A 14,943-nucleotide genomic window follows, 5' to 3' on the forward strand; every position below is an offset into this window, starting at 1 on the left:
GGACTAGAAGCGGCAGAATCGTCACTGGAAACAAAAAAAAATTATCCAATTTCTTGCTCCTGTGCTTTTTAAGGGCGAGATTAGACGAAGCCAAAGCCCAATGGCCTATTTATGGCTAGTGAACATATTGAAAACGGCAGTAACAACGACTAATACAGTCAGAAGCGAGAGGTCCTGCTTCGAAGGGGGCAGCCATTTTGGAAAGGATGCTTGCAGTATGTAAGAATCGCGCACGCTAAACTCGGGAGACTGCAATGTAACATAAGCGCACGTTACGGCTCGATATAAAATAGTGTATGGCACATGCGCACTTCAAAGCGCGCTATCCCATATACCCATATGCATATGTTATACTGGCACTACATTCTGCAGCGTCATAACGTCGCCTGTGCTCTCATCTCAGCTTTCGTAGTGCTGCAAGGAAGTGGGCGTCCGGAATCACAGGCATTTTAAGTTAAGTTTTCTTCAATGACTCTGGCGAGCGCTTGTTTCTTCCCACTGAAATCATACGAACCACGAACAGCACAAGTGAAACGAGAAAGCAAAAACATTCACAGGAATTTTGGCAGCTAGTAAACAAATAAAGCCTGATTTCTTAACCCGTCCAAAGATTGATCTTCGCGCTCTTGAAATGAATAACAACACCTATGAATAACCCTCCTACTCTTAGAATCTAAACTATTCTGTCATGGTTTCATTGCACTCTAGCACAGGAGGCAAGACAAATTTTTACATATCATTAGCCGGCCTTAACCGAGCTCTCGCTATTTGAATGGCCTTGGTGGAGTCGGGCTTGTTTTAAAATTTGAAAAGTGCGATGTTTCGAGTTTGTCGCTTTCTCTAGTACACTTATACACTCAGGTACACGCGATTGAGGTTCCAAAACAATTATGATATGTTGAACAGAACCACCAGATCAATCGCGAATATCTCTGACTTAAAGATCGGCATGGTGAACAGCAATGCGCCGTTTGCACATTTTGATGTTTACATCAGAGATACTGACGAGAATTCTGGTAGTTCTGTTCAACATATCATAACTGTTTTGAAAACTCGGCCATATGTACAGTTTTCGCCAAAAGTAACCGAGCAACGGTTGTAGCGAAGCACTTATGGCGGTCCTTAAGCCCTGAATCTCTGTAAGGTAAACACGTTTTGACACCTTTAGATTTTTAGGGGTGTCGTAAAGGCTCCGTTATACGTTTGACGAGGGAAAACCTGCTGCTCGGTTACTTTTAGCAAGGCGGGTACCTGAGTGTATGTGTGGTGACCACGCTATTTAAATCCCTACAGCCTAAGCAGCTCATACTGAATACCATTATCCTTTCCAACTTTCAAAAACCGAATTCCACGGGGATTTAAAACGAAACCTTTCTGCAAAGTTCGCTTTAAAGCGTTCCAAAAGAAGTCCACATGAATATTTTATATTATCATGTAAAATAGCCTCTGGCTTTCTGCGTAAATAAAGTTAACACACCATGATAAAAAAATTTCCATCTCCGCCATTCGTCTCAGCATGCACAGCCCCCCCCCCCCCCCCTCCCTACAATCTAAAAAAATTCTTTTCACACCAGAATATACAGGCATTTCTTTTACACGACTCATTATATTATGCCCCGGTCCTCAAAAGTATAAAGACCGGTACACAGGCACAGCTACTTGAGCCCTATTTCTTTAATGCCGTTTTTGGTGGCACGTGTTAAATTTTTCGTTTAGAATGGGATAGATAAAGAAAATTGCTTGGCAAATTTTATTACAAGAAACGTAGTTCTATACGCGGCTTGAGTGCAGTTGATACAACAAATGCAGGCAAAACTAAGGCCGCCAACGCAGTGAACCCGTTCTGTCAGAATGTCATCTAGCTGGAAAAAATTCACAACAACGCAGCTCCTAGCGGCATTCGAACCAGCGCCGGCGCAAGAGAGCAGCCTTGTTTACCGACACCTCAAGCCACTAAGCGATCTCAGCCTCTTGCGAGACTCGGTCTAGCTGGTAGCCTCTCACGTTATATGTCGGGAATTTAAGGTCGCGGAAGAGTTGGCGATCGTTACAACCAAGTAAAAGAACCAAAGCAGCAGAAACCGAGCGCGCTATCGAAAGTAAAAAAAAAAAAAAAAACCGGTGGCAGCCGAAGCACAAAAATGTTCGGGGGACATTTAAGCTCCGCTCTAACAGGCGACGCGATAGCTTTGTAGACGTAGGAACCATTACGATTGCGTGATGTAATTAAGAACGCGAGTGAAACGCAGATATATAATATGAAGTTATATTACTCAGAACAGTGCGAGGTGAACTCAAAGAATGCGCGGCCAACACAGGCCTTGACTGACTTGTATGCTGCCAGGAAAGAAAGATAATTAATTCAGTAAAGATCTCTATTGCGCTCGGCGAGAACACGGATGGCGCCGCGCAGCGGTTCTGCCTTATCATCTATCATTCATTAACCTTTAAGGCCCCTGGTCGGTGTATTACATAAGGAGTGGGGAGAGCGAATACAACATGGATAGCGAACATAAAGTGTATACACATGCATGCACGGATGAAGACGAAAGTCGCACGATGATGAAGAATACGCACAGATGAAGACGAAGATCGCGCACTGTGCTTACGCTTTCTGCCCTCACGGCCGAAAGCGACCGGTCCGGGAGCAGGTTATAGCGAAGTAGGCCGACGGGAAAAGGGCTTTAAACGAGAAACATGGACGATCTCTGCACCGCGGCGACGACGGTCATTTAGAGGGTTGACAGGGGCAACACAGGGGATGTTTGTTCGAGAACGGTGTATAGATCAATAAAGCGACTGTGGAATTCTTCGCACAAGCCGGGGGTTCACACTGGAGTCCGCAGCAACATTTCATCGCCAGGGAAAAATGACACAGTACGGTGGGTGAAGTCATAGGTGCTTTTCTGGGAGGCTTCCCTTGCGTCACTATTCAGCGGGGTAATGGTGCGCAGCAGGCAAGACGGGAAGTAAATCCTTCGTGAGAGAGGGCGGAATAGGTTGGGGGAGGGGGAGAAGGCAGAGAAGAAAGAAGCTTTGGAGCGAAGGTAGGTGGGCGGCCATACACAAGAAAAAAGGGCAAAAAACTGGTTGTTCTTTCCACTGCAGTATTGTAAGCAAAAGGTAACAAAAGGTACCATGGTCTCCCAGTTGGTGTGGTCGGGCTGGACATACGTGCACAGCGTATCTGGCAGCGTGCGATGAAAGCGTTCTGTGAGCCCATTTTCCCGGGGGCGATATGTGGTAGCGGTTTTGTGGACAGTTCTAGAAGCGTGAAGAACTTCGGCAAAGACGATGGAGAGCAATGTCTTGCCGCGGTCACTGATAAGGACACGAGGGTCATCATGGCGCAGAAGTATGGCATTCAGGTATAAATGGGCAATGTCAGAAGCACAGCCGGAAGGAACGGGGACGTTGCGGCGTATCTGAGGGTAGAGGCTGCAGGAGGCCCGCATGAGGAGACGTGGCGCGTTTGCGGAGCTGGCAAGGGATGCAAGAGGCAATGTGTTTGCCAAGAGAGGTTGAGAGGCCAGGCCAAAGGGAACGACGCTTGATGCGGTCATACGTTTCCTGGAAGCCTAAATGGCCGGTCATGGGGTCGTCGTGAAATGCCTGCAAAACTTCTTGGTGAAGAGAAAGGGATCATGACAGGTACCCAGGATTGACCGAGGACACTATAATTGCGCCACAGAAGGATGTCGTCGACCAGCTTGAAACAGTCAAGTTGGCGATGTAGACGGTTATTGAGAGGCGGCGCAGCGCCTTTGAGAAGATGCACCCAAAGGGTCCACATTCGATAGGATGCTTTCGTTCCAAATGAAGATTCATAGCAGTATTAGAAGCGTACCACATTGGACCGAGCGGGCAATATACGTATATTTATGTGGTGAAGCTGCAGCATAAGTTCTGGGGATGCCGTCCATGACGCTCGTGGTCGCACGAATAAGAGGTGCACATGAGCACCGTGAATGCAAGAACAGGTAGGAAAAGGAATGTGAGCCGCCGCTCCGAAGCCGCCACGGACACATAGGAACGATCCGAACTAAGGAAGGCGTCCGGCAGCGCGCCTTAGTTCTGGCGGCCGTCACATACCGGCGCCTACTTTCCTGAACGCGGCACCCAAATCAATATTGGCCCTGTATACTCTTTGTTGACACTGAATACGCCATTCAAGGCTTTATCTGTTGACCTCATCTCTCTTGACATGACTTATTTGCTGCAGTTTTAATTTCTGAGGTTTCTATTTGCTTTATTCTTGAATTGCATAACAGTGTAGAGTTCAACTGACTTATCACTATTTTCAGCGACCACACTTTTACCGTGCTCATTGTCGTCGACGTGACAATAGAGTATTTCGTCAAAAGGTTTCTGGTGAGTATTCAGCAAGCACTTGATCATTTCTGCCTGTGTGGGTCAGATGGCTTGTCCTGAACGTTCCCAGCAGCTGCCCCAAACAAGGCTGTTAATGATTTAGTCCAGGAAACTCCACCAAATACTGCAATGTCCAACAATGTTATCTTCTCTTACCAAAGTCTATACTTCTGATAGCAGAGATTTTTTATGAGAAGCATCTTAGGTTCTTCAACCTGAGGGAGGAAGGCATGAGAAAAGAAACCGCGTTTTAACTGTGCTGCGCTAAGCAGACCCTTGGACCGCTACTTAATGATGGGGATGGAGTTGCGAGCCTACGACGTTTGAATATCTCTTAGAAATCTCGAGCCCAGAGGATGTTCCGGTGCGTTCTGTTCCTTGCCTTGATCAGAACCACCTCGATAAAGCCTTAGCGCAGCTGTCGTGGAATAATACACCGAAGACGCACGCTCGGCGCCAGTGCAAGGTATATATGGTTAAATGATGCTTCAATTTCTTCTTATCAGAGCGCAAGCTCTACTCTTCACACTACAATTGCCAAGGTCGAGTTTGGTGCGCGTTTGACCTTGAGTAGGGTAAGAGTGCGGGCTAATTGGTGATCCATTACATATAAATACGAGCGCAAACCAGCAAGACACACGACGAAGAACGAGGACACGCAAGCGCTGACTTGTGTCAGCGCTTGTGTGTCCTCGTTCTTCGCCGTGTCTCTGGCTGGTTTGCGCTCGTATTTATGTGTTTGACGTTGAGCCGGTGGAGTGGAGGTGTGGCAAGTGACGTCTTACCACGTGATTCGCTGTGGAGAGGCGTCGCAGCTGCGTTCGTTCCGAGACTCGCCGCTGCTGTACCACGCGGCTGTCGGGTGGTATAACAGCTGCTTCGCTGGCACTCGGTCGCTGAGTCTCGCCAAGGATGAGGCGCGCGCCGAAGCCAAACCGCGCTTAACAGGGCTTTCGCTCGTATCACTAGGCCTAACAGGCGCTAAACCTCTGCTAGTTTTCTTTTATTTATGCATACTTGCAGCGCTAATATGCCGTAAGGCAGGAATGGGTTCAAAAAAAGTTCGAATAATACATCAGGGTATAACAAACAACGGTAAGCACGAATGAACAATTTTTGAAAAAAAAAAATTCACGGAAAAAAAGACAAAAACAAACAAGAAAAGGATGTCCAGGATCGTGCACCTTGGGTGGCCGATGCGAAACTTTGTTATCGATATGAGCGAATGGACCCAGACAGTGGATACCAGTCTTTAAGCGAGGAGGAGAAAAAACTGAACTTTAACACGTTAGGGCGCGCATGGTAAGCTTAGCTTGTGATGTCTGGGGACACGAAAGAACAGCACACGTCAAAACAGCATGCGTCAGAACAGCGCACAAAAAACAGCACAGAGGAAAAAACAGCACGACGGCAAACCTCAGACAACCACTTTGCAGCGTCGTGGTTAAACACCAAACAAACCGAAGATGTCGCATCGGCAAACCTGCCATCGTTAAAACTAAGCTCCGCGTATTGAATATTTTCAATGTATGAAGGTCCTGCAACTCGCTCCAAGCAAAGTTGCTGAAGATTCCATTGCGGACAGCGAGAGTTTTGAACAATAAGAACTTTTGGTACATCCAGATACCTACGTTGGGCGTAATTGCCAGAATTCAACATCATGATGGTCAACCCGAGGAACCGATGCATCCAGAACAACTTATTCAGCGTTATTCATTCCATTAGCAACCAGAAAAAAGTGGCTTTTTGAGATCGCAGATATTTCCCTACCCTGTTCCTAACTGAGTCTGTGAAACGTGCGCTAGCTAAATCCAAATGTCGCTGCCATCGGTTGTGACTTACCGTTTTCGGCTACGGTTATGATAGTTCACCCCTCCAACAGCGCTGCGCAGTACTCCGATGTGCTGCTTTTTTGTCATGCTGTTTTTTCCCTGCGCTCTTCTTTCGTGCTGTTTTGTCGCTGCGCTGTTTTGTCCGCCGTGATATTTTGACGCGTGCTATTTTACCCCTGTGCTGTTTTGTCGCCGTGCCGTTTCCTCCATGTGCTGTCTTGTCGCTGTGCTGTTTTTTGTGCGCTGTTTTGACGCATGCTGTTGTGTCGTCTGCGGTTATTTGATGGCGCTATTTAGGGCATGGCCATTGAAGGAGTTACTAAAGGGCGAGGGAAGATTTCTTAGAAAAAGACACCACCACCGTGTTATCATAACTATTTTTTTTGCCAGGTGCTGCACCAATTACAAAACAAATTGAGTCTTGGAGACGATAATGATCAATAGAACAGTTAATTACCTTATAAAACCCTGTCATCAACACAGAGACAAACGTTAAAAGATAGAAATCTTCACTGGCAAATCGTTTTGTATATTAAAAAGGCCCAAGGGCAAAGGCTTGGGGAATTGATGTCAAATCTACAGGATCAATCAGCCGAATTAATTGGGAGATAAATGAGAGAAAGCCTGAAATCTAGTTGACAAAGTGATAATTATTTATTACAGCGTTAGGTTTAGCATGTAGCGCAGAATATCAGATGCTTTCGAGAGATCTCGAAAAATGGCGTCAACATGGCTGCCAACATCAAGTTTAAGCAAAATGTCGTACGTGAGCTCAGATAATTGCGTTACTGTGCTAAACTCGCGCCTATACGGATGTTGTAAGACTGCAAATTATTTGGTTCCAGAAAAACCATCAGACTTGACAGTAATTGAATTACTGTAATTTAACTACTTTCACAGGTAATTAGTAATTCAATGAATTACTTTCTTGGCATAATAATTATAAATGTAATCAACTACTTTGCGGCCGTAAGTGAGCAGCAAAACTAATTAATTCATTTCGGAATTACTTTAATTAATATGCACCACTCCTCTTTGTATCGCGAAAAATTTGGTTTCTCGTGCTCTCGGTAAGGTGGCTGGGAAGCAGAACGACGCGCGGCAAGCCTGGGCTAGCTTAAAGGATCGGAAAGGAGAGACCGAATCGGTGAAGACCGCTTCTAGGACTACCAGGGACCTGTGTTGTTGCTGCTGCTGGCGGATATGCGATGGAGTTAAGTTGGCGGGTCGACGAGCAGAAGGCCGCCATCTCACACCCGGACGCCGTTTTCTTGGCTCTGAGTTTTAAGACAACTACTGCAAATGAATACAGCATTAAGGGCGTACAGCTGATAGCGAGGAGGAAAGGTCGCGTTGTTGCTGAGAAGCGGAGGGGCGCGCATCGAATAGCATTTCGACGACGCACCGCGCGACGAAAGACAGATTCACCAGAGACGCACATGAAAGAGGGTGCACGCTGCAGTATTTGCGGGCGCAGCACCGGCTGCGTGTTAACATTGTTTCTGTTGTCGATTACTATTTGTGTGTTTGTGCTGTGTGTTGTAAACAAGAGCAGAACGGGAGGAAATGCGCGTGTCTCGAACCTTGCCAAGCTTAAGCTGCCGGGCTTGATTCAGGAGACCACCTAAGCAATAAGTAACCTGCCTTGGAGGCTATCATCGATGAATCTAGCTCCAGTCAGGAAGGCGTTGGGTTCGGCGCTCGTTACTGTCTTGAGCGCAATGAAAATGACGAGTATTCGGCCATGCTTCTGTTTTCATTGTTTTTTTGGCGTTGCCTTACCTTTGCTATACCACGTGCTGTAGGAAAGAAAACTGAGGCAATAATTGGCTGGGACGGAATTTGTCGGGAAGAGAAAAAAAATGCGTGCCTCGCCTCTTGTTTCATTGTGAACTGGATAAAAGGGTGGAACGAATTCAGATGCGCAAGGATGTTTTCCACCTCTGATATCTTAGGAAGCAGAAGCAGTTGTCAATGCAGCAAATGAAAACTAGGCTTTTCTTGAAATTACTGCACTACTACTTCTTCATTCGACTGCGTCGTCAGGTTGGCAGCAGTCACCGAGATTGCAGCGCCCAGGGCAGTGCCTTTGGTTTGTTTGTAGCACTCCCCTTTGAAGGAGGGAAAGACATACTATTCAAACAGCCGCCAGTGTGCTTCCGGGCTCAGGCTTGTCCTGGCGCCGAGGTGGTGTTGGTGAAAATTTTTTTTAATACTCACAGTTTGGAGGTCAGAAAACCCCGCTACATGGTCGTTATCCTTAGTCCAGGACACAGCACGACGAGGCCCCGTCTTGCGCCCGCTTTACTAGAGCCGTTTCGGACTTCGCTGTAGAGCATTTGAGGAGGGCAGTCTCCCATGCCTCTTTGGTGGGGTGGGGGAAGATGAGGACTCTGAGTACATGCCCACACCATGTAAAAGATATGGCAGATCTCTCCACAGTGTGGGCAGCGCCCATCTATGTTCGGATCAAAGTGTGTGGCGATAGAAGGACAGGGAAGGAAGAGTTCTTGTCTGCAGGCGCAGTGGCTGTCGCAGTAATGAAGCGGTTTATGAGCTTGTGAGCCAGGAGAGCTAGGATGAGGAGTCCGGTGTGTGAGCGCTCAAGCGGCCGCATCAGCGGCCTCATTGCCTAGTTGAACCCGGTGGCCAGGAGCCCAGATTACGTTTGTGCGAGTTGGATCGGCGGGAGCCCGTCTTAGAATTTGGGAGGCAAGATGTGATATTTCCTCTGCAAGATAGTGTTCACAAGCCTGTCGAGAGTCTGTGATAACCGTTCTCGATTCTGGAGCGGCGGCAGCGAGAGCTATTGCAACTTCCTCCGCTCGCGTTCAATTTAGGGCCCGCAAAGATAGCCCATTGACATTGATTCCCCGGTGGACTTCGGCAGCCATGTAGAATCCCGCGGGCGACGGCCCTGTTATGTCCACGTAGTAGACGCCCTGTTTAGATCGATATTGCCTCTCAAGCGTGGGGACCCACTCTTGTCGTCTGTCTTCATGTGAAGTCGTGTCCATGTTACGCGAGAGCGGTACGACCCACAGCACCACAGCACCGGGATGTTCTACTACTGCGCGCTTCGCCTCCTCGCCCTCCGTTTGACCTTTCGTTGCAGCCGCGTGTTGCCCGCGTCACAGCCGGCAACCCTCCTGTCCGCATTCCTGCGGGCAGTTTTAACCGCGCTGATTTCCGTCTCCTCCTCCGCCTCCGTACAGGCAGTGTGTGGACGGCCGAACGCCTCCAACGTTATCGTGGTGCTCCAAGTGCATTGTGCGCGAACTGCGACAGCCATGACGTCAAACCAAGCATAACTGAAGCTTTTCGCTGTATATCCAGGTTTAACCAGACCTAAGCCACTGCCTAATTTTTGAAGCGAAAAGCTTCACTACCCCCACCACAGCCACGCTTCGTGTCAAGCGTCGGAGCCAAGATTGGCCACAGCTGCGCATGCGCAAAACCGATTGACGTCACGCGCGGCGCAGGTGGCCGATTCCGCCGCCTGACCTTTCGGCGCAGAAGCGCGCTACTGCGCCGCCTCCTCACTGCCGCTCGCCTCCTCGCCACCGTTTGACCTGTCTTTGTAGTGGCGTGTTTACCACAGTTACTACGCATGCGCAAGGAGGGCTATATATCGCGCTTGCCTACACTGTTATCGTGGTGCTCCCAGTGCACTGTGCGCGAACTGCGACAGCCATGGCGCCAAACAAAGCATAACTGCAGCTTTTCGCTTGTATATCCGGGCTTAACCAGAGCTAAGCCACTGCCAATTTTTTTGTTGTAACCCTGCCGATCGAGGACCAGCATTAAACTTCCTTTCTCTATCGGAAGGATGGCGAGGTTTTTATCCCCCCATGTTCATCGTTATTGGACCAAAATTTTGAATATTGGAACATTGTAAAGTACTGTTATGGAAGTATTGAAGGTAATGGTCTATTTTACCTATGCCTAGAAAAATCCTTCTCTTTTTTTCCATTGGCAAAGTTTTTCCATTGGCTCGCATCGAGCAGTTAAGACTCTCATAAAAAGGTATGGGGGAATGCTTTTGACTATATAAAATACGTAAATTGCAAAAAAAAGGCAAGGCTGCCGACGGGAGATCTCCGGATATATTCATTGTTATAGTGAGATCTTACATATATGAAAAAATTGCGTTCATAAACTGTTTCCAGTTCGGAAATGCTTTTGTCCACAATTGTTGGGTACGAAAGTTCTTTTAGAGCTGATATTTCCCTATGGGAAAGGTTCTGCTGCTGGCTGCCGCGTGGCGCTGCGGTGCTTCCCGCTCCTCGCCTCTTCGCTCCTTCAGCGCGGGCGGTGCAGAGAATGCCTCGTGTCACACTCGCCATGGAGGGACGCGATTTGATGGACGTCGCTGTGCGCTCTCGACAGGCGCGCCGTTTTCGAATTACGGAAGAAGTAGCCCAAATTTGTTGAACCACAGTGGCGAGGGTAACGCCGTTTCGAAGTTTTAAAACTGATATGGCTATTAATTGTGGCTTGCTATAAATCTCTAATAGCAATTAGGCTTTTATTAGTATTCGTTAAAAAGTTAAGTATAAGAATTTAGTTACTGACTTCTTAAGTTCACGAGGTTCGGCTTCGCCTACACATAGAAGTCCGCCAACACTGGTGAACTATGCCACTAAAAAATTCACTTTATCTAAAAAAACTCACTTTAGAAATTAATGTCGGGCTTCCCTGAAACACCTGGTATAGCAGGTATTTTTTTTTTTGATCGCGCCAAGGAGTGATCAACCCTTGTTTTATGCAAACGCAACCGGCATTTTTATCTTATTCTGGTGATGTTCCAGGGCGGAGCTTTTTCGCAAGAGAGTATCAACAGTAGAGAAATCGAATTTGTAAGTATGTTTTTGCTGCAAGTTACATACCGCTTTTATAATTGCCAAGGAAGGGCTAGTGCAGATCAATATAATAGTGCTCAGTGTCACTTCACTTAAGCACCTATTCTAAGAACTTCACTCAAGAGAACGATGTACCTCAAGGATGCATTTTAAGCACTAAGCTTTTCATAGTAAAAATGAATTCCCTAGCAAAAATAATTCCAAAGTCCATCATGTATTCACTCGATGTCGACGATCTCCAGATTGCTTCCACATCCTCTAGCGTTACATCGTGTGAGAGGCAAATACAGCTGACAGTAAACAGACTAACAACATGGGCAGACAAAAATGGTTTCAAGTTTTCCTCACAAAAGTCAGTAGCTGTTCTGTTCTCGCTTAGAAGAGGACTGCACACTGATCCCACCCTTTTAATGAATGAGGTCACATTACCAGTAAAAAACGAGCACAAATTTTTAGGAATAACTTTTGACAAAAAACTCACATTCGTGCCACACATAAACACCCTTAAAAAGAAAGCTTCTCGCTCCCTGAATATACTAAAAGTACTGTCACAAAAACATTGGGGTTCCGATAGAACATGTCTTCTACAAATTTACCGCTCTGTAGAGCGCTCTACCTTGGACTATGGATGTGTACTTTATTGGTCAGCGAGACCATCATACCTTAAACAACTGGATCCAGTGCATAATCTAGGTTTACGTCTTTCCACTGGTGCATACAGAACGTCACCCATAACCAGTCTGTATGTAGAGACTAACGAACAATCACTTGCAGACAGGAGAGCCACGCTCACATGTGCCTACATTCTAAAAATCCGTTCATTGCAGAAGCATATATGTTACCCAATCGCCACAGTGTGTCCATCTAGAATACTTTTTAATAACAAACCACAAGCTACCCGGCCATTACTCTTAAGATTTGAAGAGATGTGCCAGAACCTGGGCATACTAGACACTTTACCACGCATTGCTCAAAGACATCTACTGCCACCGTGGTATAATTTCCCTGCAGTCTGCGATTTCACCCTTACAGAGTTCCATAGAAAACAAATTCCAAAGAACATATAATACAAGAATTCCTTACACTCCAGCAGAAGTACAGTACTTTCACTGCCTTTTATACAGATGGATCAAAACTGATGCTTACGTCGGAAGCGCCGTAGTGCAAGGTAATTGGAATAAAATAGTAAGGCTTCCACACTGTGCATCCGTCTTCACTGCCGAATGTTACGCGATCTGTGTAGCCATAGAAAAAATAGTAAACAAGAACCTCGCAAACAGTATTATTTACACTGACTCGCTAAGTGTCCTAACAGCCCTTCACTGTAGAAATGCAACCACTCCGCTGCTTGGCTACATCATGCACAATATAACAACAGCCATCGCTTAAGGACAACACATAACGCTATGCTGGGTACCAAGTCATGTCGGCATAAAAGGCAACGAAAGAGCAGATTTCTGAGCTGCCCAAGCTCGTGACAAGCAAATTAAGAATGTAAATATGCCATATAAAGATTGCGTAAACTTAGTACATCTTAAAGCTCGAAAAAAATGGCAGTCCGTTTGGAACAACGAAATAAATAATAAACTACACTCAGTAAAGCCAGTCTTAGGACAATGGAAGTCATGTGTGCACCAGCAACGTTTTAAAGAAGTTGTTATATGTCGTCTCCGTATAGGCCATACACACCTCACACACAACTTTTTGCTTACTAAACAAGAGAAACCAGTTTGTACATGTGGAGATGAAGTGACGGTAAACCATATTTTATTTCAATGCTCTAGACTCGAGAAGCTACGGAAAAAGTACTTTTCGCTTTTTTATAATCAATCCATTCCCTTTCATCCCGCGTTACTCATAAGTGAAAATACCATCGTTGACATGTCCTGTGTTTTTAGATTTTCAACAGAAGCAGGTTGTCTCAGCCAGCTGTAAATTATGACCCAGTGATTCACGTGATGTCCCTCAGCCACTTTCTCATTCTTGAGAAAAGAGGCTGAGGTTTTTATTTAATTTGTTGGGATCCTCGACATCCTTGCGCAGCCAAGGATGGACGCTGAGGCTACCTGACCTTTTTAATGTTTTTACCTTAAGCCATTCCTAAATCTCTTTTTCTCTGTTATTAGTAGGTAGGTAAACTTTTAGGCCCTTTACACCACTGATCACTTTTCACAATTTTATTAAATCGCGCAGAAATTATTTCCTACACCTTGTTCTTGGCGCATGATGGCCTTAGTTGCCTATGCGCCATTAAACCCAACAAAACGCAACACATCTTCACTTATGCCATTGCCGTTCATTGATCCACATTCTCCAGCTAGAGGCTTGTCGATTTTCTCACTTGGTCTTACGTGGCATTGTGGTGGCCATATGACTAAGTCTAGGAGCACACCACAGGGCTGACGCGCGCACCTGTTCGTTACGTACAGACTGATAAGTGCCATCTTATTCAGCGTTGACTTGCGCTTAGAATGGCTCCAGCTCTTAAGCCTCATATCTGCCGAATACACGCGCTCAGAGCACGTCCATATGCTTCCCTAATCAATGCTGACCGTGATGTCGAGTGTTCCAGGAAGTTCGGCGACAGTTATCATCTCGGCACGTTTTTTCGGAATGGTGTAAAAGAGCGCAGACCCAAGGACGAGGTGTCTGGGCTCAAGTTTTGTTGGCACTGAATGAAAATCTTCATTGCAACAAGAATGCATTCTAGGCCCCCAGCTGGCAGGTATTGCATGCGCAAAACGCCGTACGGATTTCACCCAGAGCGGTCGCTGTGGCTGCTGCCAGTGGCAGTGGTCATGAATAAAGGAACACCACAGGTTCCTAATAAATATTACAAAAGAAAGGCACTTTATTTCTTAGCTTTTAGAAAGTGAAACCATCTGAGAGATGCGGACAGTCGCGTGGCCTACTGTGCGGTATTTTCCGTTGGACAAAGTGAATTAGTAAAGACTAGTTAGCTAACTTTCTAACTGTTGGCATCAGGAATAAGACGCCAAATGAGGAGTATTGTCTTCAAAAACACCTGGCTGAATTACTTGCACCAATGTACCATTTAAGCACCTTTATCTTCCGGCCTTAAAAGAAGGCTACTACGTAACAGCTGCCGGTGCAGATATCTCGCACTGTGCACAGATAAAGGCTGTCCGGACAACATTCCATAGAAGAGCGCATTTCGGTCTCTGAGACACATCTTGGGACGTTGAAGCAGCACTGCCGTCATGTCGAAGCTCTCCTAATGTGCGCGTCATCTTTTCAGGCCCGTTAAGAAAGCTACATTGGTAAATGGTACCTTGGTGCAAACATTTCAGCCAGCTGTATTTCGTAATGTCCTGCTACTTCTGAATAGTTACGTTATTCCTGTAGCAAATGTTTACCAATTTCGGTGTTTAGTATTTATAAATTATTAACTTTGGAGAACGAAAAAATACTGCAGACTAGGCCACGTGGCTCTCAAGGCCAATAAGTTGGTTTTACGAGGCTAGGACACTCCGGGTGTTTAAACAGCCCGGTTGATTTTAGGTGGTAAACTCAGTATCTCAGCATTTGTCGCATTTGGCCTGCTTCCCCGCAGGGGGGCGTCTGCAGCACGCAGACGTTAGTGGGTGGCGACACCACGGGGTATCCCGAGCATCCGCAGGGACATCCCCGCGGGGGGATGATGGTGAGCAATGCGTCACCACGGACCCGAGCACCCGCGCTTAGCCGTGCGTGGCATCGCCGTGTCCGGGGAAAAGGAGATCCTGGTGGTTGAGCCAATGCCGAGCGTTTGGACCCTTAAGGCCCCTCGGCGGAGGCAGCACACCACTTTGGCCCCAGCTTCCTGTAGACGGCACCTCCGGCCTGACCCGACCAGGGGAAATCGGCAGTCGCCTTTT

At 46.7% G+C, this 14,943-nt stretch overlaps 1 protein-coding gene across 8 annotated transcripts in view; it reads left to right on the forward strand.

Annotated features, from left to right (window-relative positions):
• LOC149333823 (uncharacterized) overlaps positions 1-14,943 on the forward strand; it is a 138,284-nt gene that overhangs the window by 57,169 nt on the left and 66,172 nt on the right. For 7 of the 8 annotated variants that reach the window (XM_089558793.1, XM_089558799.1, XM_089558791.1 and 4 more), the window contains 2 exons: positions 4,305-4,371; positions 11,015-11,062. In XM_089558793.1, coding sequence (XP_089414919.1) covers positions 4,305-4,371; positions 11,015-11,062 — 115 coding nt within the window. The remainder of the gene's footprint in view (positions 1-4,304; positions 4,372-11,014; positions 11,063-14,943) is intronic. The other variant, XM_089558797.1, reaches the window with a different exon arrangement.

The sequence above is a fragment of the Amblyomma mixtum genome, chromosome 8 (assembly GCF_055824585.1).
Source record: "Amblyomma mixtum isolate Tamu chromosome 8, ASM5582458v1, whole genome shotgun sequence".
Taxonomy (NCBI): domain Eukaryota; kingdom Metazoa; phylum Arthropoda; class Arachnida; order Ixodida; family Ixodidae; genus Amblyomma; species Amblyomma mixtum.